We start from the raw sequence: 21,651 nt of genomic DNA, 5'->3' as shown, positions 1-21,651 counted from the left end.
TCACATCTGTCAAATGGCGCAGGCCGCAAAGCGTAAACAAGGGGTGTACGCCTGATAGTGCAGCATATAAATTCTATAAATTTACTGTAAGTTTGTCGTAAAATCGGCGAATGATCGCTAAAATCTGCCCAATTAGCTCTTACATACAGCTACACCATGGAAGGTAAGTGCACCGTATCGATTTTCAACTATTACGGTCGAAACATTTGCTAACACGTTCTGCTGGCGGCTGCTGGTTGTCCTTGCAGACAATAATAAAAACGAATATTATTTCGGCAATTTGCCGAAATCTGCCACGGAGGGTGAGTTACGAACCTTTCTCAAAGATTGTGGAAAGATAACCGGGTTCGAGTATCGACTGGCCAAGTGTACCTACTGTCCGACAAAGATTGCGTACGTAAAGTTTGCTGAAAGTTTGGGTCGGGAAAAGGAACTGGATTTGAATAAGCAAATGTTCAAGGAAAAGCGGCTGTTCTGCGCTAGCACGAGAGCGGAACCGTTCTTCACGCCACTACTCTCCGTTGTGGTCCGCTATCTGAACGAGCGTAAGTAGCTTGCAAACCCTTGAAACACGACCGACTGCTAGCCTAGATTTACACCTAACCCAACGTTTTTTCTGACCGTTCTCCCCAGACATCACCGAGGAAGACCTGTACGCACACTTTGAAGCAGTTGGGTCGGTTGAATGTGTACAAAAACCATCGCAGAACTATGCATACGTGTCCTTTAAGGATAACGCATCCATAAAGGCGGCAATGGAGCTGAAGAAGTCGCTGAAGGGCATTGAACCCTACATCGTAGAAGTGAAGCGAAAAATCAGTATGTTTCTAGAGCAGAAAAAGGCCGTAGCGTATACAAGCATCAGGGACAAGTGCGACAAGCTGGATCTAGTTTACGATCCAGACGCGGAACATGAAACTACATGTAAGTAAGCCGCACCAGAAATGGCAGTACAGTACCTCAAACATAATTCTCAAAAATGTTCTTTCTGTGCAGTGCTTGTGACCAACATCCCCAGAAACACCGAGGAGGATGATGTGGTCGAATTTTTGGGCCGGTTCGGGAAGATTGTCGACTGGGAGATGCAAAAATCGGCTAGCTGCGTGATGTCCAACATTGGCTACGTCACCTATCAGCATCCGAAGATGGCACGGACGGCATTTCTGCACGCGCCTTTAAACTTTCAGGGCTTTGGAATGGAGGTGTACAACCGGCTGCTGGGGTACACGTCGAACTCTTCGGACCAAGCTGTTATCATACAGCGCACGAGTGTTTGTGAGTACTGCCGTTGGGCGGAAATGAGCGATTGATTGTTGATCGAATGTTGAAATGCTTCCAGATATAACTAACGACGAGATATTTGAAACATTTTCCGAGCACGGGCGCGTCGAATACATACAACGCATCGATGCCGTTAATTACAACACAATTGTCCGCATGGACTCCGAGAAGGCGGCCCGGGATGTTAACCTACTGAAGCTCGTCGCTGGCGAGACGGTGACGATACGGCCGTACTCGGCAAAGCGCTACGTAACTCCCACATACGCTCCTCGCAGCACGGATACACGCACTCCTCCAAGGCGGACGCGCAAGGAAAACATGTTACTGCACATTAACGACATCGAGGAGCGCAAGAACATGTCGCTTCTGCCAACGGCGTTCAACCCGCAGTACTGCAATCCTAACCCGCAGTACTACCGGAACGAGGTGCAGGTTTGGAATTATGGGCCGAGGCAAGGTTTGATAGAGTTTAGAGATTATTTTAAAAAATACGGGACCGTAATCAATTTGCGCGAGCTGAAAGAGTACAGCACGTCGCCGATCCGTGTCGCTTACCTTAGCTTCGAAACCAAGCTGGAAGCGAAGCGCGTTTGCAAACTCAACAATTCGTTCATGTGTTCGCGACGGCTGGTCATCCTGATGGCCGATCACTGTATCGTGCATGATCCGAAACTGTGTGTGAAAGTAACCGACCTCACGGAAGAAATAGCCGATGAGGATATTTACGACCGGTTCAGTATGATAGGCGACGTCAAGTATGTATACCGTCCCAAGGTGGAGGCAGCCATCGTGTGCATGGCCAAAGAGAAATGTCAAGCAAGGGCAATGAAAGTGATGTGCGTGGGTCGCTTTTGTGTAACTGTATCTTCCCTGCCGGGTTCGAACAATCCTCAGCAGGGAATGGGAGGTACACAGACCAACGACGGGCCGCCGGGGATGATGCAAAATGCAGCTCCCATTAACCCTAATGTGGGTCCGGGAGCTGCATCTGGCGCTCCTTGGAGCGGACCGGTGCAAAATGCTCCGATGGGGCCTAGACCGATGCGTCCAATGGGTCCGGTGGGTCCGATGGGTCCGATGGGTCCGATGAGACCAATGGGACCGATGACACCAATGGGACCAATGGGACCAATGGGACCAATGGGACCAATAGGACCAATGGGTCCTTCTAATCCAGGTGGCCTCGGTAGCTGGATACCGCCACCAATGTCTGGTGGTATGAGTAGACCGGCTGGACCCATGTCTGGTGGACCGATGCAATTAGGCGGACAGGAAATTAGTCCGCGGATGCGAGGTTTAATGCAAACCGTCGAAGCACAAATGATCAAGTGCAAAAACTTCACCTCGCTGTCAATGGCGAATCAGTTTAACTTGGTTCGCGACATAGTCAATCAATGCGTCACTTTCCAGTACTTTTTGTCCCTGAGCGGTGATGATAAAATTCGTTACCTCATCAACGGAGACAGCGGTTTTCAGCAGTTGAGCAGCTTTACGCTCTTCACGTATCCGGAGCAGCTGCAGATGCTATCGATCATTGAGGACTACTACCGTAGCACTAGCGAACCGGGCAGCCTGCCACCTCGATCAGCCTCGACGCCATCGAACACGCTCGTAGTGCTGACCAACGATACTGGTGTGGAGGCGCCCTTGCAGGAATCAGCCCCAATAGACAGCGAGCATTCACCGACGGGCGAGCAGGATATCGACGACGATGATGACATTCCACCTGCACCATCCCCTCCACCGGCACCATCGTTTCGTTCCAGATCGCCAACTCCAACCAATGACGAGGATGAATGGAAATCCGCTTCCACCGGTTCTATCAACGGTTCGGAGGTGCAGAAGCGGCTGCTAGAAAGTTTTGCAGCAGCTAGTGCACAAAACAAGCGGGCCAAAACCGGACTGGATCCGCCCGCTTACAAACGGGCTAATTGGCCCGAAAGACCATTCGTGCAAGTTAGCAATCTTCCGAAAAAAGCCAGCAAGCAGTACGTCGCAAAGCTTTTCAGCCACTATGGCAAAGTTGAGTTCGTGTCAGAAACGAAAACCTTCACCCCTGATTCGAAAACGATGATCGTTAAGTTCGAAACCATGTATCAGGCTTACATGGCACTGGAGCAAAATCTGAAGACGGTGCTGGGGCGCCTGATCCGTGTTACTGTCCACGAGACGCGCTACAAAATGAGTGCGAATCGTGGCATAGGAGTGACCTGTAATGGACGTGAGTGTGTCGCCACCGCCGACTGCTTCACATTGCCGATGTGCCCAATCCCAATTGATGCTATTTTTTTTTGTTTGTTTTACTTTATACACATACTCTCTACAGCCTATTCTGAGGTGGAAATATTTGAAACGTTCAAGTCTTGCGGAAATATCGTTTTCATGAGAACGGTCGGAACGCCTGGAAATGAAGTGTGTGTGCTTGACTATCAGAGCAAAGATTCGGCGGCCGCCGCGCTCAAGATAACGTATCTGCACAACGGAAGCCGATGCAAAGCCGTGCCCTACAGTCTGGTAAGTTTCGGACATTGTGTCAATCCCACAGGAACGCTTGAGACGAAATCTTACCCCTTTGCACGTTTACTGTTCATCAACAGCCACCTCCACCAGAAGAAATGAATGACGATAAAGTTGTTTTAGAATAATTAGCTCATAACATGTATGCATAAGATAGTGTTACGCATTGTGTGCAGTTGAAAAACTGTGAATGACACGCGGTCGAAATGCCTGTAAGGCGTGATTACGAAGTCGTGTGCGAAATGTTCACTAGGCAATAATACGGCCACCGCAATCAAACAGAAAAATATGTTATTGATTGAGCAACAGTCGGCGCTCAATTAATCCAACCATCATTATGTAGTTGGCCGCACAATTCAGCATGTGTCGTAAGCGCGACACAGCGAAGGATTACTTACTTTAAGAAATTTTGTTAGACATAAGTTGTATTTAGGGAAAGGGACAACTGCATTAAAAGCAATTCTTTGTAATTATTTTAATGCAAACAAGACTCTGCCTTTAGGACAAGTGCGATATAGATAATTTAAAGTAATAGATGAGTTCAAAACTGAAACAAGACAAATAGTCATTCACCCCCAACCATCTGGTAAGTATTTTTAAGATTACACGGATATCAATCACGAAAAGCAAAATTAATGCGCACCGTAAAGGCTTCCCCCGGATCCGCCATCAAACACTGGAGAAAACAGGGAGTGAAGAACCCGGAAACTGGAAACTAGACACTGGAAACTGGAAACTGGCAACGAACAACATGACATCCCACAGCTGCCGATTGTTGACTGTAGCCAAGATAGACAGAGTGACAAAGTTGTAAAATCAGCATCGTGTTAGAGTAGGTTTGATTTTACTACTATTTATCATTAACTAATAAACGGAAGAGTGAGTTACACCGCGAGTAAAAGGATAATTACATTCAAATCAATCCAGTAACGGTACTGCTTTTAAACAGTGAATAAAACATCGTCTCATCACTTTCTTTGAAGACTTTAATGCAGTCTTTTTTTATTTTTTTTTTTTGCACGGTTTTGACCATTTCTTTCTAAACTATCACACAATTAGGATTTCGTTACACTTAAATCTCGATTCGCTCTAAATAAACTGTTTGCGCTTATTTTATCTTATTTTTTTCGTTTTGCTGTTGCAGCACTAGAACTAATTGTCGTGTCATGTTGCTTTCTTACGGTTGCTTGTGTACGGAACCTAAAATTGTACACATTAAAACTTAAATTTCATTCGATCATTTGTAAACAAAACAAAACAAAAATAAGCTGACGGATATTTGTACCACCTTTTTCTATATGAGAGTACAACGGACCATACGATCCTATTGTAAAATGCAAACGGAAACTCTTCTTCTGTGCTGTGCGCGGTGGTGCTGTCCCACCGGTGGTTTTTCTGTATGAAATGAGGAGACAAAACACACAGAGAGAACCTTCATAACCGCACCAACCGCGGTAGCGCCATCCACCATCGCGCAAAAGACCGGGTAAAAGAGGGGGGGAAAACAAAACTTATGCCTGAATGACTTAATCCCGATAGTGGATATGAATCAACGATAATCGTATCACAGTTGAAACATCATCCTTTCTTGTAACGAAAGAAATGTTCTATTCCTGTGGCAAATTCGATCGCCCTTTCGCTAACAAACGTGCACAACCGGGTTTGCACTTGCCAGTTGTCGCCACGCCACGAACAATCATAATACTAACACATACAGCAGACTTTTCTTGTTGACTTTTTATACTTTTTTTGTTTTTGTTGTTTGTAAATTATTATAGTTTTAGTGGCGTTTCTGTGTAGTATCAGTAGCCTGCTTACAACTAATCACTAACAACGATCTAATGATGAAATATCGGTTCCCGAAAGCAATCGCGGGACCTTTTTTTGTGTTCGACCGCTTTCGTTTCTCTAATAGCGTAACCGATGAGAGCGCAAATGTGTAAATATGTGTTTTTTTTTGCGGGGGAAATATTTTATGAAAGACAAAAAAAAGTAAGAATAAAAATGGCTGAAACATAAAAAAAGGAACTTGCACACTACCCAAACTCACGATACAAAAAAAAGTTGAACCTTCTTCTCAAGACATACGCGACGACGGTGACGACTTCCGTAAAGGTTTCGATTTAAGCACATTGTTTTGTTCCCTATTCTTAACGGGTAGGTGTAGTAGGAGGGTTGATTCCGCATTGCACCATAAATCTTTACCAACTAACACAACAGATTAAAAGTCCTATGCCACCAAAAAAGAAGGGGGGAGGTAAGTATTACACTCTGGGGCGTGCGGAACCAGTACAGCCATGTAATTAATAATTATTCTTCAAGTTCGTTGCCACGGTGGAAGCGTTTGTGTGAGCACTCGGCATGTTTCCATCACCAGTATGTTTGGGTGATGGTAGCGAATGCGTTCAAAATTCGTTCTATTATTAAGCGGTGTACTTCCAACGCCAGTACACACCCACACACGGGTTCGTATTACACTGCTAACAGACGGGACGAAGGGATCTGGTTCCCTTCGTAAGTACAATGGCATCCCCCAGATGCAAGCATCGGCTACCGATGTTGCCCAGTGTGCGCGAAATTCGTAACCAGCAAAATAGGGAAGTGGCATGACTCGAGAATCGTTACTTTTCATTGAAAAGTAAACGCAAATTCTACGCACACACACACAAACACACTTATTCCAATGCAGCCCCACCAGCGGAAGGACAGTTAAACAGTATTAGCTCTCTATGGGGTTGTGTTATTATGCGCTTACACATTACACACGTTCGTCGTACAAAGAATAAGGCAATTATAATAGTAAAAAAATAAATCGCCCCTTTTTCCACTTTTTTTCTCGCTTCGTGAGTATTTGCATACCTTTTTAGATGCTTGTTCCCGCCCGACTGTGGCTTCAGTAGGACGTTGGAGCGACGAGCGCACGCAGCGATGGCACAAACTCGGCGGCCAGTGGGTTTAGCGTCGACTTCTCCACGTTCACATCCTTGGGCTGGCGGGTCTGCTGCCCCTGCTGTCCCTCTTTGTCGAGCTGTAGGCTGGACAGGATGTTCATCAGACCGCTGCAGGAGAATGGGATACAGGAGGACACGATAACGATAGGATACGATGCAATGCAGCAACTCCGACAGGGCTTCGGTGGCTTCCCGGACGCGCGCACTCTCTTACCTTTCTCTCGGCACATTGCCTACCAGCGCCGTCGAGGCCATCCGCTCCGCCGAAGCCATCTCATCCATCATCATCGCCTCGATGCACTGGTCCATCAGCTCTTCCTCCTCTAGCCGTTGCATCTCCTGCATGTCGAACTCGTCCTCGTTCTCCATCCACATGTACTCGGCAAAGTCGTCCGCAGTGCCAGTGGCTTCCTCGTTGGGCGGTGTGCTCATGCTGTCCCCGTCCGAGTCGTACGGATCGTTCGGATACGGGATCGCGGTGTTGCGGACCGCCACCGTTTCTGCGTCGCCTCCACCGCCGCCGCCACCAGCGCCCCGATTGAACCCGTTGCCCGCGTGCAGGGTGATGTGTGTGTAGGTGTTCGAGCTGCTGCCGCCGATGTTATTGTCGGGCATCTTCATTTTCATTTGCTCTGTCGCTTGCAGGACCGATCGGCAAACGATTTGCTTGTGTGTTTGTGTGGGTGTTTACTGAAATAGAGACTATTATCAATTTTATGTAATGAATATTTGAATTCACATCAGTGCTGCAACTTCCTGGGGTTGGTAGGCAAAAAGAGTCCTGTAGGCCTAGACATGTGTATCTGTATCTATGTCTGTGTGTGCGATTCAACTTGTTATGCGTTATTTGTTTACTTTCGCCTTCGACTAATTATAAACAGTTGGCTAACGTACTCTTCCAAATGACGTCTTCTTCCTCTTCTATTGCACCTCTACCAAAACAAAGCTCATAATAATAATGCCTTTCTAGGACAGTGACGATGGGGAGGGGGTGAAACAATACACTTGATATTATGTACGCTTCTCGTTTGCGTGTCACTGCCTCCATTGCTTGAAGTTGCTTCGCTGCTTTTACTATCTCAAGGTGAATTGGAATAGCCTTTACACCGTAGGGGGTGAAGGACGCTTGTTGGTGGACAAGTATCCCTTCCATTCAGCCTGTTCACACTCCCCAAATAATAATGGTACTAGTCCAGAAACGTTTGCAACATTTTTGGAAAACCATTTTTTTTTACCCTGGAACATGGATGCACAATTGCCCCTCACCCAGGCGCCTAACCAGTATTGCAACACCAGCACTCAAGCAAGAATGTAACAAACCCGGTAGCACCTCCATCTTTTGCAGTTCATTACCTCAAGGAGAAAACGCTTAATAATGTAGCTCACAACGTCGCAATTTTGCGTTACTTCGAATTTCAGCCTGCCGGAAAGTTTTGCACGAACCAAAATGCGCGTTGACACCAATTTGTACGCTACGCAAGTAATTTCGTACGAAAATTTCAACAATCGCTCGAAAATGTAAAGTTCACTTGAGAAAATTTGGTACACCTTCGGGGCCGAGCGTTTTGTTCGTTTCTTTTTGTGCGTTCGCCCTGCTGCTGGATTGCTTTGTTATTTTTTCCCACTGGTGGCGATGGCGACCCGTAGAGCAGTTTTGTGCACGGGCCACTGACAGGGCGAGTCGAGCAGTTTTTGTTGTTGTTCGAGCAGCGACCTGACGGCTCGCCGTATGACATTCGGGTAATGTTTGAACCGTAACCGAACAAAATGCGTTGGAACTGAATTTAAAAAGCCTTCTAAGAGTTTGGGGTTGAAAAAATTGGACAAGAAAAATGTAAGAAAATGCATTGAATTGATGGCCATCAAATATCGTGACAGTGGCAAGTGGAATTTTTCGTTCTACTTTGCAGAGAAATTAAAGGTAGCTTTTAATCAGCTTTAAAACAGCTATGAGGTGTTTTAACAAAGCCACCGGAGTGGAGTAAGCTTAGAAAGCGGATTCTAAGCGCTGCGAACAGATGTATCTAATGCAAATTCATCCTTTTGATCGATAGCTCAACAATCGTTGTTGGTCCAGGGTCCTCTTTAAAGGACTGGACTAAAGTCAGAATACTTCATCCTGCGTTTGAGAGGACGGTTCTGCGATGGGATTCGAACTGGATAGTAGGTTACAGTGCGTCCTTCACAAGACTGTACATTTTCGCAAATATACAGTCAAAGGCTCGCTTAAAAAGTGTTTGTGATGTTGAATGAGTTTTCAAATTATTTATGAAGCAGCTTCTTTACACACACACACACACACACACACACACACACACACACACACACACACACACACACACACACACACACACACACACACACACACACACACACACACTGCATTGTACACTAAAAGATGCAACTAGAGCACTGCAAGCGGATAACAACAAACTTTCAAAAGTTAAACAATTGATTTACTATTCTCGCCGCGTAAGGATAACAACATGGATAGCAGCAACACTTTTCCTTGCAAGCTGTAGTCACTGGGCAAAAGGTTGTGTGCATAATTCACTGACATTGTGCATTGTGTGCAAAACGGTAGAGTCGATAGGGATGAACGGCGGTGGAAACTTTCACATTTCAGTGTTTTGTCATTTAATTTAAAATGCATCCCATACACATCACAATACGCCTCGCCAAAGGGTAGCCCACTATCGATGAGCCGTACAACAAAACAATGCCACAGTTGCTATTTATAGCGTGTATTGATCAGGCAAAATTAGATTATGGATGAATTTTTAACGCAATATCTAAATTGGAAATTCAATGATTAATAAAGTTTTTGTTTTGCCTCAATGCAGTTAATTCAATCGTACCGCGTGCCATTCCCTCTTCGCTCTCCTGCTCGCAAGGTCGTCGTCGTCGTCGTTCGTGAGGCGATGGGAGAGGGTGCGTTTCGTGCGCGTGAACTGTGTCGCTTTAATCGAGTGTGTCACTGCGGCGCTGGTACTGCTGTTGCTGCCTCCTTCTACTGTTAGTGCACAATCTGATAAAGTCCTTCAGATTGTTACCTCGGCATGTAAACAATCGTGCGCTTAATAGGCATGTATCAGTGGACAACATCATACTTTTACCTGATCACTGTACATAATTTACGAATGTCATCATCATTTCATTGAATCACTTCCCTGGGCTGGACGATAGCTGGCCCGTGGGGGGCAGAATAGGAGCGGGAATAATCGACAAAATGGTTGATTTTTTTTGGTGTAGTTTCCTCACATCTTGATTGCCTTGTGCGTGTGGTTGCGTGTGTTTATGTGTTAAATTCGTCCAATAAGCACGACAATCAACAAGTAAATAAACCATTTTAATATGCTACAAACAGTTGCCGATAACTTGAGGTAGTGCAGCTTAAATCAGCAAACAATTTTATGCATTAAGACTTGAATCACATTTTCGACAATCTACCATCTGAAGGAAGCTGTTGTGGAAAAACTCTGCTCTGCTGTTTGTCGATTGCGTCTGGCTGCACATATTCAAATGGAGCTGGTGTAGCAGGCATGCATTACACTGGGCACGAGAACAGGTGTGCGACATCAATCAGCTCTCCCATTCCCCCCCGAAAAACACACACACACTCAAAAGAGAGAAATCAAACCAGAAGAAACCCGACGCATTGTTTCGAGAGCGGGAACAAAGAGAAAACTAAAGCTAAAGAGAGAAAGCAACAGACACAAAGGAATAGGCTGCCGCTCTGCAGCGACCGAGAGAGAGAGAGCGAGAAAGAGACACCAGAGCAGTAAGAGAGCGCGCGCGATGGATGAAGGAAAAGCGAAAGTAGTAGCCACTCGACAGGGCGGTGTGTGATCTGTGCGTTTGAAGGTAAAATATATTGGAACCGTACCGCGACGCGTCGTCAGTAACGGAGCAGCTTTCACGCAGTACCAACAACGCGATGCAATAAACCACACCAGAAACAACAGTTCGGTTGTGCTAAAGTGCCGTCGTCGGACAGTAAAACAAAAAGACGGTTGACAGGCGCTGTACCGCGTTACCGTCGCTGTTCAATAAGCGTGAGTGTCTTCAAATACAGCGTAGCGGCCTCCCAATCCTTACAAGTGTTGTGCCCGGAAACGCATCCATTCTGTGGCAAAGGTGCAGTAATAATTAGAGCATAACGTAAAATCTATGCCATCGAAAAGTGACCGACGATGATGACCTTTTAACGGTGCAGATAACAGATATCGGTATGTGTCACAGTGTGTTTGTGTGTAGCGGGATGGTGTGTGGTGAAGTGATGGGGCAGCTGAGTGGAGTTTATCAGTTAATTAATTATTTGCTATTAAAAGCTTTCGACAGTCTCGCGCTTCGATGGAGACGCATGGTGTTTTATATTGATTTTAATATTGTTTTTTTTGAAAGTAGTTTATTTTACTAGTTTCTTGCTCACAATGAGATTGGAGTGAGTTTTTCTATTAAAGAAACCTTAATACATTATAAATTCAACAAACAGTACCGTCATAAACAATCCCTGAGGAAAGATAGAATATGAGATGCAACCACGACCTGCTGCAAGCTTTGCGGTGTAATACATCAACCCTCTCTACCTGTGTTACATATATGCGGAAAACGCTATGCTACCTTTCCATTAGGGACGGTATTAATTGGCAAAAAGCAGGGTGGAGAAGAACACAGCCAACCAGCAATCCTAAACTTGACCACTCTCCTTCACTCACTCCCCCAGTTACCGAGTCGCACACAAAGCCCGTAAATGTGGTGCTGTTCTGTTTTATGCCCGAACACACTCACCCGCGTACAGCGCGTACCCAATGCCCAATCCACCGCTAGCATCGGTTCACGCCGTCCCTAACACTTTCCCGCGCGCTAGCAAACCGCTCCGTTTGGCTGGTTTATTTATGCCACGAAATACCACCAAGCGAAGCGAACAACCCCATTTTCGGTGGCCGCGAGCCATGGTTGAAATGGAAATTAAAACAATAACAGGTACGGGGTCATGGTGGCTCCGGTGGGGATGGGGGTTTGACCGAAATGTAGGAAACAAATGAAACCTAACCACTCCACCACTAGTAGCACGTGCACACGGCATCGTTTCGGGTTTTGCTGTCTCGTGTGTTTGTGTGTGTGTGTGTGCCGACGGCTGATGGTGTGTATGCGCTTGTAGAGCAAAGTATACCGCCGTGTGTCGACTTTGCTGTAAGCCGCTGTTGTTCACCGATCGTTCCGTTTGTGCTTTGTTGCTTCGTTGCCCCTGCTTCGCTGCTGAGTCTCCCTTTCCTTCCCCTTAGCGGTACGGTTGTGGGTTTGTTAGTTTTCGTACGATTTGGTCAGTTTCGGGACGCATTTGTAATCATAATCGATCGCTTCGAAAGGTTAACAGCAACAGCGTGGCTACAGGGACGCGTTTTGCTACGTGACACACGTTTCGGTGGGCTGTATCTCGCTGCCCAGTGGTCTTGACCGTTTGACCGTTCAGTACGCGTAAAAAGTACACAGGAAGGTACAGTGAGTTGTTTCCTGAGCCTTGCGTTGACATGCTAATACTGCCGTTTATCACCCTTTGGTTGCGGATTTTTCCATTCCTTGCCGAAAACCAACGTTCCTTTCATTCATATTTCAATGCAGCATAAGTTAACGCTAATGAAGCGCGCAAAAACGTTATCATGCTTATTATGCTAGAGTATTATAATTTATTTACTCTTACTCTTTACTCTATATTTACTCTTGCTCAACCAAATCCCCGATGTAGAAATGTATTCATTAGCTAATGAATGGAACACAACTCCTTCCAAATCATTGGACGTGTGGTTGTATGTGTGTGAATGTGTTGAAGAGAAAAACAAGGAAATCCACTTTTTGGCGCAATTATCGATCGTTGTGTAAAACTACTCTATGAATGCGTGTTTTAGTGAATCTGTGTGCGTGTGTGACAGTAAAAGACGAGTTACCAATTTGTGTTTTGCACCGTCCAAAAAATAACCCGACCGCACAACCCTGGTGTCATGTTCGATGCGGACAGTTGCGGATATTAATTAACTAATTAGCCACAGCCAACCCACGGCCAGCCACAGCGAGTGATCGGTTGACCCTCAGGCACGCGACCGAGTGAAGAAGAGAACAATGCCGAGCGAAGTGATAAATGAACGTTTTTGGTTGTAAAAAACGAAATACTACAAAACAAGTGAAAGCGGAGGTTTGGAGAGTGTGATAAACCTTCAGCAAAAACGGTTGTAAACGGCAACTAAATCGATCATTCGGGACGATCCTCAGCGATGAGGAAACCGAGCGGAACAGTTTAGATGGTACTTGGACCTGCTTATGCTGGTAAGCATAAGGAGATGTAGTGCAAACACTGTTGCAAACCCACACCAAGAGCTTTAGTAGAAGCTCAACACACACACACACACGCACGTGCTTTGCTTAGGTTTTGGCTCGTTTCGGGCTAAGTCACCAATGAAGGCAGCCGATGGAGGCGCCCAGTATTTATGAAATGGATTATAATTAGAAGCCCGGAAATAGTAATAACGGCTGTTGTTTTGTGCGCTATTTTTGTACCATTCTACGCATTGCACACTGTGGATTGTGTAGCCACATATATTTATACATCGCACTGTGCACAGGACGCTGGAAAGGAGGAGGGAAATTTATTTTAGAAAATGAAACTCTGCTGGATCAAACATTCATATCACAACAACGCACACCAGTGTATTTAGTACGAATCAATCTTGTGCCCGGGGGTAGTTTGTGTCTTATAAATCGATATATAATCGAAGAATGTTGGGTTTGTGTAACATACACAGATGCATAAAAAAGGTCTTTTTTTTCTAACAGTGAAGCAATTGCGGTTGTTTGAGTCGCTTTTTACGTTACGAATAGAATCGCTGATGGACTAAATTTCCAGTGTTCGCTGCTGTGCTTGAGTGTGCTTTTTTGTGTGTATGTATGTGTGTGTGTGTGAGTGTGTGTGCACAAACGTAATATGCATGTGCTCAGTAATGCGAGAAATACGTCGATCTATTTGAATTCGATCCCTCTAGCACCGTCCGAAGGATACAGTACACACGGCACGTTCTGGTTGGTACACAACCACATGCACCACACGTCTTTCTTCTCTCTCTCTCTCTCTCTCTCTCTCTCTCTTTCTCTCCCTCTGTGTCTCTGCGGCTAGGAGAAAGTTTATTTTAGCCACACAATAGGGCACCATTAATGATCGAAAAAAGCCCTTCAGCCCGGGTATGATGAAGATAGGAAGATGGTCCTTTAGTTATCTTATACTTATCCAAATGGGCGTACAGATTAAATCGATGGCACTTCGCATAATTCGTCGTACGTCGCGTGCTCTTCCGTTCTGCATCCTCGGCCGCGCGGTAATCGCGAATGGCCGAACGCACATCGAGGAAGGAAGAGCGACAGCAGAGCCTCTGTGCCCTCCGTTTGATCCCATCCCCTGGGTCTGTGTTGGAGCGGATCGGATGGATCGATGCGGAATGTGCAAACGGATAGGGTACGGCTTTCCACACAGACAGCATGTAACGTACATCACGGGAAAAAAGGAACCCCTCCTGGAAGAGGACGGGTTGCGTTTGGGAGGGGAGAATGTCGACAAATGGAATAATAACGAGTTTGGTTGTGCGGAATAATTACATTACATTTTTTCGACAGTCTTGTCAACCCGTCACACGCGAATACCGACGTCACCAAAAACACACGCTTCGTGTGGGAGTGAGAAGGAAAGCATCGAGAACCCGCTCTGTATGACGCCACTATTGTTTGCCGTTTGGGATGGAAATAAAACTGAAAATTCCTCCCGAAAAAAAAACGAAGAAAAATTCTCCATTAAACCATGAAAATGGTGCTTCGTTTGTGCGTTGGACCAACCGGCAGAGAGGCAGACTGGCGGAAGAGTTAAAGCTTCCTGCTGTCTCTTTACCCTGCGCTGTCCGATTTTGACCGACCGGATCGATACGAACCGCTGGCCATTGCTGACGTCATTGAAATTAGGTGAAAGAGGGGATCAAAGGGCGGACACACACACACACATACAGGTAGAACAGCGTGTACCTTCGCGTGTGCTTTTAGTAGTTTGTAATGGCTATTTTTTTTTCTCGCGCGCGTGGCTTTGAGTGACAGAGCAGTGGCGTGTTCCGTCACCGTAGCGGTGGACCCAAGAATAAACAAAAAACTACTAAGTTTGGGCTGGTTTCTCTGTACCGCGAGTGGGTTGAACAAGGTTTAGAGGTGTGTGGGTATTAGTGTGTTTTAGCAATAATCAACGAGTGGCTGTGACTGACCGAAACCCAGCGAGCGAGCGAGGTACTCGGCTTTCCACCCGCTGCCGTCTACACAACAGACGGCAGCCGGTGAATAATTTAGCCCGTCAATCAGCACTACTCTTCAATTATCTGTCTGTGCCGTGGGCACAGTTGGGCGCAATGAAAAGAAAGAACAGAGTGTGGGAGAGAGAGAGAGCAAGTTTGTTCCATGTAATGGCTGTAGGTGGTTGTGTTAAACATTCGCCTTTCCGCTTCTATCGATCCTGCAATACTTTTACCAAATGACAGGGTAGTAGTACTGCTGGTACTACTGACCGTACCGGAAATATAATTATACAGCCCGTGTAACATAACTGCTCGCCAATGCTGCGCCTAGACCGTGCCGGGTAGTGATACAGTGCTTTAACAATGATTTGCTGCCCGTTTACAATGCAATTGCAGATGAATCGATAACCTAACTGCAGCTGACTGGCTGAGAAGCTTCGCTTGGAACGGAACGGTACGTTAGATCAACATTTAAATTGAGACTGACAATGTTATGGTTTACATTTAATAGTTCGACGTTTTAATAGAGCGTGGCACACAGCTGTACACTGCCAATGCAACAAAAATGAGCATAATTGCATCACGATTTAAATCATACACGTAACCTAACCTAGTTCGAGTGCCTTTGTGCGGAGCCCACGCGACGAGCCTTCTACGTTTTCTGTGTTGGTCCGTTTGGTCCGTTTTTTTTGTACTTCTGCTTTCGAGACAGGAACGGAAGGTTCGCTCCAACGACCCACTGACACGTTGGTGGATGCAGTTCAGGGTCCTGCTCGGGCTAGATGGATGCGATTTGCGGGAAAGATTTATGAGATTCTTGACGGTAAATTATTGTTTGTAGCCGTTCGGTCACGTCCTGGAGCTGTTCAGTCCAAACACACACACACCCACGTAAGCGCGGAAATTGATGGCGTCTTTCTTTGAAGGAAAGCTGACCGAAGCCGCCTGAAAGTATGCAACCAGCTGGAAGTGTACGTAGTGTAGTTGACCCTGGCGCACTGTGGCCCCCTTTTACCTGTGTGGTGTCCCGATTTTTCTTTCCTTTCCCTCTTGCCGAAGGACTCCAATTGGAATTTTATTGGCCAAACCGTTCCACAATTTGACCGCTTCACGGTGGCTTCACTTCGCGCTGGCTGTACCTTGACAGGCACGGTCAACACAGTCCACCGAAGCCTGCAGACACTGCAGCAGACGGCGACCAAACCGTATGGGAATTGCACTGTTTTGTGTGTGTGTGTGTGTGTGTGTGTGTGTGTGTGTGTGTGTGTGTGTGTGTGTGTGTGTGTGTGTTGCGTTCATGGTGGGGAATAATTATTACCCAAAGCATCAAACGAACCGCACCGATCATGGGAATAGCGCTGCGAGACTGCCGGCTTTTGTGACGGGTTCACCTTGATCGCTTTCGCCGAGTGCGCTGGCAAACGGTGTTTCCTTGGTGGCCGAGTCACGTCTCGTCGTCCCGTTGGGGTCTTGTGGCCCCGCACAACGTACCGAGCGAACGGACGCTACGGACCGCTCCGGGTCCTGTTAGGCTTTTAGTGCTAATTGGTGCGCCGGCTGCAAGAAGCTGCGATCGAGATGTGGTCCAGCTCGGTTACGGTGGTGCTGCTGCTGATCTGCTGGCACGAGTGTGCTGGTCATCCGCTGGTGATTTGCTTCCAGGAGCAAAGCTACGATGACGTTACCGTGCGTAAGTGTCGGGTGGGATGTGTGTACAGCTCATGCGGTGTGACTTTCTACCTTCCTTTACAATCGAACGCATCGAACAGGGCAATATGAAGTGAGCGACAGTAGTGATTAAGCTAGATAACGCCACACGATAAGGTCGGGAACAATGTCGCGCAGATTATGGCAACGGGAACAGGTGTTGCCGCTGCGCTATCTGGCCCCTGCATTGGGCCATTGGAGGAAGCCCAAGCTGTTGACGCGATTGTTAATGATAAGTGGTGAATTTGGACTGGTTTAGCGGTGACCATCAGTGAACAAGGGGAGCAGTGATCAGTGGTCGATTAGCCGTTGGCTGGGAATGTTTGGCGTTTGGCGCGCTCACTTGTCCATTCTCAGTGATAACAGTGATACAGTGTTTTGGTAGAATGTCGCGTTGCGCAGTGGTTTTATTAGTTTTATTAGCTGTGCAAGGTAATGATTCGGTTCGTGTGAGCAGAAGATGTTCAAGTAATGATCCACACCAAAGCGGCCACCCCCCAAAAAGTGTTCAAAGTTCAAGTGTGATGCGATCGATAAGCTTTCGAGCGACCAGTTCCATCTCATGATTACGAATTGTTCCAACGGACGCGACTATCAGTGTCTTATCAGTGCAACCAGTATGGATGGTGCTCCAAGTGCCAATGACTTCGGTTTAGGTTGGATCGCGAATGTCCGGCGGCCACACTTGCTGTGCCCCTTGAGTCTGCATGAATGGGTGATTTAATGACACAGCTCGTTCAGTGGCAGTGAACAGAGGGCAGAGGCTCCAATACAATGGGCCGGACATGTAGTTCAACTTGCTGGTACAATTTTGCGCAGAATTGCATGACCTTGCGGGGAGGTTTTTTTTGGGGTGTGGTGCAAATTACATTTTAGTATCCGCAAGAAAACAAAAAACGGGACCATTATTTTACGACGGAAAAGTTGAAACTACAACAAAAGGAGGCAACAAAATGCTGTAACCTTTCCCTTTTATGCGCTAATGTGATAGGTTAGACGCTTTAAGGATTTTGGTTGATGTTGTTATTTTCTTCTTTCTTGTCACATTCCCCTCTTGGGGCGTCCGAGCGAGCAGGGAAGCTTTCGTGACGAGAGCTCATAAAAAGTAAACGCCTTTTCGCAGCCTTGAAATCTTCCCACCAAGCGAGCGGGACTGCTGCGGCGTGTGTGTGTGTGTTTTGGGGAGGGGGTTTCTTGGTGTGTGGCGGGTTTTCTTTTTGGGAAAAAAGGCGGCAGACACGGGGTGCGATATGCCTGCACACAAGCGGCGAGCCAAGGTTACGAGGTGGGTTCTTTTGACATTCGGAAACCGTTGGACCGTTGACTGCGGCTGAAAGATATTCTAACAGCACGGGAACAACACTGAAAGACCGTCCTGTAACGTAACATCGTTGCAGTCATGATGTTTCACCGATAGGGAAGATGATGATCTACCGAAAGGGGGTTTGTTCTTTGAGGACACAATTTTGGAAAACCATTCAGCTGCTTCTGGTTGCTCTCATATCATTCCCAAATAGCCATAGTTTTACATCGACTAAACCATTCTTTCTCTCTCTCTCTCTCCTTCTCCTTCTCCCACAATAACAGGGTCACGTAGCATCATATGGCCATGCGAGGACAGCAGTGACTGCAAGGCGGAGAACGCACACTGCTCCATCTACGGGTACTGCCAGTGCCCGGCCGGTTATGTCTTCTCGACCGATGTCACGCGCTGCCTGCCCGAGTCCGCGTATGGCGTAGCGTGTCAGGAGGCGGTCCAGTGCTCTCATATGCTCACCGGTGCCAAGTGCGAGGCCGGCGTTTGCACCTGTGACAGCGACTACACGTACGTACGCGGCCGGTGCCGGAAGCTGGTCGATCTTGGCCAACCGTGCAGCGACGATATCGATTGCTTCTTCAGCCACAACCGGGAGTCGGTCGTGTGTCACCGGGGCTCGTGCGAGTGTGCCGACGGGTTCTATCGGCGCAGCAGCAACGTCTGCCGGCGGCGTGTGACAAGTGAGTTTTTGATTGCTTTTCCCGCAGCCAATGCTTCCTTTCCAGCCGCTTTACTTTTGAAATTTCGGACACAGTCATTCTTCCTTTGCAAATGGACGGCAGGGGGGAGTTTGTTGTTGACCGACAAGCAAAGTTGCTATCCCCAAAGAGGCACGCATGATGAAAGGGCGAGTCGTACACAGGAATGCTAAATACCCATTCGATTGATGGGACGCTACACAAACGGGGATTACGTTTTAATGCCGTTTACAGAAGGGGAAGCAATAACCAGGCCCAAGTAGGTTAGAGTGTAATTGGAAATCAATTGACGTGGAAAGGTTTAAGTCGGTCAAACGGTTGGTTGGATGTCGGGGAAGGAACGCATTCGACTGACAACACGCTTACATAACTTGACAATAGATGACAACGGTTGCTCGGAACTCGGAAGGGAGGAATACTGTAAGACCTTTGTTAGTAGATTAGTAGACATACTTAAAAGTTCTTATCGTCATAGTACCTTTAGAGGACTCGTTCATTCTTGCATAATTTTTAGCTTAATTTTGGTTTCCTGTTAGCATGGAAATTGTATTTACTTCTCGAACGAATTCCCATTTCAAGAAAAGCTACTTAAATCCCGAGTGAGCAGTATGTTAGGGTTAAAATATAAGAATGGATCTTTATCAATAAAACCATTCATTATGTACCTTTTCAACAGATGGTGAGGAATGTCTCGTGCATCAGGACTGTGATGGGGACAATCTGCGGTGCGTAAACCAGCGTTGCACCGACGCGGCAGCACAAACAGCCAAATCGCTCCAGGATGTGGCCATTCAAACATCGCAATCCCTGGAAAAGCCGCACGTGGAAGGGTCACCGGCGAAAGCGCCACCGGCACCAAAAACGCGCGACGCCGAAACGAACACGGACACGGCGGCCGCCACCAAGCGGGTACAGATCAGCACGAAACGAGCGGCAAAGGAGTGTGAAAGATGTCGCAAATGTACGGTACCGGGGACTTAGAGGTTTGGGGCTTTGTGTGGTTTTTACATTCTTGAACTTTCCACTTTTGCAGTTGGCGATCCGTGCGTGGAGGAGGGCGTCGAATGCCCCGAGGTGCCTTACACGGTGTGTCGGATGGGCCAGTGCCACTGCCGGGAAGGGTACTACCACAAGGAGGGCCGCTGCATGGCCGAGCTGGGCGAGTATGTGCACGACGGCCAGTACTGCGAGCCGGGCACGGAGTTCAGCAACAGACGGTGTACCTGCCGCAACGATCAGTTCTACGATAACAACATGCGCACGTGCCTAAAGTGTGAGTGAACGATCGCGCCCGTTTGATGATTGTGCCGCGAGCAAGCTTGGTGAAACGTTTTGATTTCGTTACCCTATTCGTCCATTGCAGCCGCGCTGGGCATCAACACATCCTGCACGCAGCAGAGCCAGTGCTCACCGTACGGGGCGGCCTACTGTCCGAGTGTGTCGCCGAAGCGGTGCACCTGCCACCCGTACGCCCGGTACGACGAGGCCACCGAGCTTTGCGTCGCAAAGGACGGCTACGAGGCGTACTGTGAGCGGGACGGCGATTGTGCGCTGGCCAATGCGCGCTGCTCGACCGAAAAGACGTGCGTCTGCAAGCCGAGCTACTACTACGTGAATGAGCGGTGCAAGGCGGCCAACGGTGGCGAGTGTGAGACGGCCGCGGACTGTGCCTTCGAGGAGGCCGTCTGTCAATCGCCGAGCGTACAGTCGGAGGACGAGAGCGTCGAGCCGGCTGAACCGAAACGGTGCAGCTGCGGGAAGGGCCACTACTATCAGGCCAGCGGCAACCGGTGCCTGAAGGAGGCCGAGCAGTACGGCGACGAGTGTAGCGTGGACGAGCAGTGCCAGCCGCTGCTGGGCGAGCTGGGCCAGTGCATCGAGGGCCAGTGTCAGTGCGATGAGAACGAGCATCACTTCAAAGACGGCAAGTGCAACATGAAGATAGGTATGGGATTGGGTTGTGTTGGGTTGGGTGGACCGCCACGCCTTCTAATGCGCCTTTCTTTCTCCCCTCGGCAGCGCTCGATGCACGCTGCTCTAAAACGAGCGAGTGCTTCGTGGACGGCGACGACCAGGACAATGTCGAATGTCGCAATTCGGCTTGTCAGTGTAAGTTTGACTACTCCCCGGACGTGGAGCGGCAGAAGTGCATTAGACCTAGCGGCAAAAGTAGGATCGATTTCCAAGCGCTTGCTCTCTGGCTTTGTAGCCTGAGGATAAGGATGTTACGGCACTACTAACCGAGCTGTTGCTGGTGTTCTGTTTTCTTCTCCGCCCGATTTTTTTCAGATTCTTCCGATCGACCCAGTGCCCTGAAGGTGATTACACTCCTGCTGACCAGTGCCGCCGTACTGATTACGGGTTCTGCTTTGCGGGATGCCTACTACGGCTAAGAGCGTGCCGTCAACGCAAGGCAACAGACAAGCGAGCTTCGAGCGAGGGAGAGAAGAACGGGCAATCGATTCAATCGATTCGTCGTACATTTGGTTGCAACTCGTTATCACTATCCTGTACATATAGTTTGATTTTCTCACCTCCCGAACGGTTTGGGGGTTTCCTTTCGTTTGTCCATCGTACAGCGCTACGGATTTGTTAATGTTTCATCCCGGTAGCACCAACTGTCTCTACCCAACTTCACCAATACAATGCGAAACAAATAAACAGCAATACTAACAGACTAACACACCAATTGCACAGTGCAATACAAACAAAAAAAGCGACATACGGGCATAGAGGATAAAATCGATTCCGCATCGACTACGGCACGTGTTTTTTATATGCTTCAGTGAAAATCGTTTCACCATTCGCTGTATGTGTGTGTGTGGTACAGCGAAATACGGTTGCAATGGAACGATCGAGCG

The 21,651-nt window shown here is 47.6% G+C and overlaps 3 protein-coding genes across 10 annotated transcripts; 2 read left to right on the top strand and 1 right to left on the bottom strand.

Annotated features, from left to right (window-relative positions):
* Nucleotides 1–21: 21 nt before the first annotated feature.
* LOC120903872 lies at nucleotides 22–4,788 on the top strand. 2 transcript variants are annotated; one of them, XM_040313544.1, is made up of 7 exons: nucleotides 23–163; nucleotides 249–545; nucleotides 634–924; nucleotides 997–1,275; nucleotides 1,340–3,502; nucleotides 3,608–3,795; nucleotides 3,879–4,788. In XM_040313544.1, the coding sequence occupies exons 1-7, from the start codon at nucleotides 157–159 to the stop codon at nucleotides 3,924–3,926; spliced, it is 3,273 nt and encodes a 1,090-aa protein (XP_040169478.1). In that variant the 5' UTR covers nucleotides 23–156; the 3' UTR covers nucleotides 3,927–4,788. The 2 variants fall into 2 exon arrangements, with proteins under 2 accessions (XP_040169471.1, XP_040169478.1); XM_040313537.1 differs by having other exon boundaries at nucleotides 22–163; nucleotides 3,608–4,788.
* Nucleotides 4,789–4,919: 131 nt separating this feature from the next.
* On the bottom strand, nucleotides 4,920–8,382 carry LOC120903983. Of its 2 annotated transcripts, none has more exons than XM_040313685.1 (3): nucleotides 8,103–8,382; nucleotides 6,964–7,451; nucleotides 4,920–6,857 (listed from the first exon to the last, which is right to left on the bottom strand). In XM_040313685.1, the coding sequence occupies exons 2-3, from the start codon at nucleotides 7,374–7,376 to the stop codon at nucleotides 6,692–6,694; spliced, it is 579 nt and encodes a 192-aa protein (XP_040169619.1). In that variant the 5' UTR covers nucleotides 7,377–7,451; nucleotides 8,103–8,382; the 3' UTR covers nucleotides 4,920–6,691. The 2 variants fall into 2 exon arrangements, with proteins under 2 accessions (XP_040169619.1, XP_040169612.1); XM_040313678.1 differs by having other exon boundaries at nucleotides 6,964–7,439; nucleotides 8,103–8,381.
* A 2,242-nt stretch (nucleotides 8,383–10,624) lies between these two features.
* On the top strand, nucleotides 10,625–21,471 carry LOC120896141 (cell death abnormality protein 1-like). 6 transcript variants are annotated; one of them, XM_040300050.1, is made up of 8 exons: nucleotides 10,625–10,978; nucleotides 15,464–15,521; nucleotides 18,362–18,772; nucleotides 19,467–19,751; nucleotides 19,824–20,063; nucleotides 20,154–20,735; nucleotides 20,810–20,959; nucleotides 21,080–21,471. In XM_040300050.1, exons 3-8 carry the CDS (start codon nucleotides 18,544–18,546, stop codon nucleotides 21,181–21,183), a joined length of 1,590 nt encoding a protein of 529 aa, XP_040155984.1. In that variant the 5' UTR covers nucleotides 10,625–10,978; nucleotides 15,464–15,521; nucleotides 18,362–18,543; the 3' UTR covers nucleotides 21,184–21,471. The 6 variants fall into 6 exon arrangements, with proteins under 6 accessions (XP_040155984.1, XP_040155986.1, XP_040155983.1 ...); XM_040300052.1 differs by lacking the exon at nucleotides 15,464–15,521 and having other exon boundaries at nucleotides 10,625–10,804; XM_040300049.1 differs by lacking the exon at nucleotides 15,464–15,521.
* The last annotated feature ends 180 nt before the right edge of the window (nucleotides 21,472–21,651 follow it).

Source organism: Anopheles arabiensis, chromosome 2 (assembly GCF_016920715.1).
Source record: "Anopheles arabiensis isolate DONGOLA chromosome 2, AaraD3, whole genome shotgun sequence".
Classification (NCBI taxonomy): domain Eukaryota; kingdom Metazoa; phylum Arthropoda; class Insecta; order Diptera; family Culicidae; genus Anopheles; species Anopheles arabiensis.
Note: the sequence above shows the minus strand (reverse complement) of the source record. Positions and strands in the feature narration are given on the sequence as shown.

Excerpts from the sequence above, each read along its gene's own strand:
- LOC120903872 (XM_040313537.1), top strand. Across the intron at positions 1,276-1,339 it reads CATACAGCGCACGAGTGTTT|ATATAACTAACGACGAGATA; the intron begins GTGAGTACTGCC and ends AAATGCTTCCAG. Across the intron at positions 3,503-3,607 it reads AGGAGTGACCTGTAATGGAC|CCTATTCTGAGGTGGAAATA; the intron begins GTGAGTGTGTCG and ends TACTCTCTACAG.
- LOC120903983 (XM_040313685.1), bottom strand. The coding sequence starts at position 7,376 with ATGAAAATGAAGATGCCCGACAATAACATCGGCGGCAGCAGCTCGAAC. Across the intron at positions 6,858-6,963 it reads GGCAATGTGCCGAGAGAAAG|CGGTCTGATGAACATCCTGT; the intron begins GTAAGAGAGTGC and ends ATTCTCCTGCAG.
- LOC120896141 (XM_040300046.1), top strand. The coding sequence starts at position 16,646 with ATGTGGTCCAGCTCGGTTACGGTGGTGCTGCTGCTGATCTGCTGGCAC. Across the intron at positions 19,752-19,823 it reads GTGTGAAAGATGTCGCAAAT|TTGGCGATCCGTGCGTGGAG; the intron begins GTACGGTACCGG and ends CCACTTTTGCAG. Across the intron at positions 20,064-20,153 it reads CATGCGCACGTGCCTAAAGT|CCGCGCTGGGCATCAACACA; the intron begins GTGAGTGAACGA and ends CGTCCATTGCAG.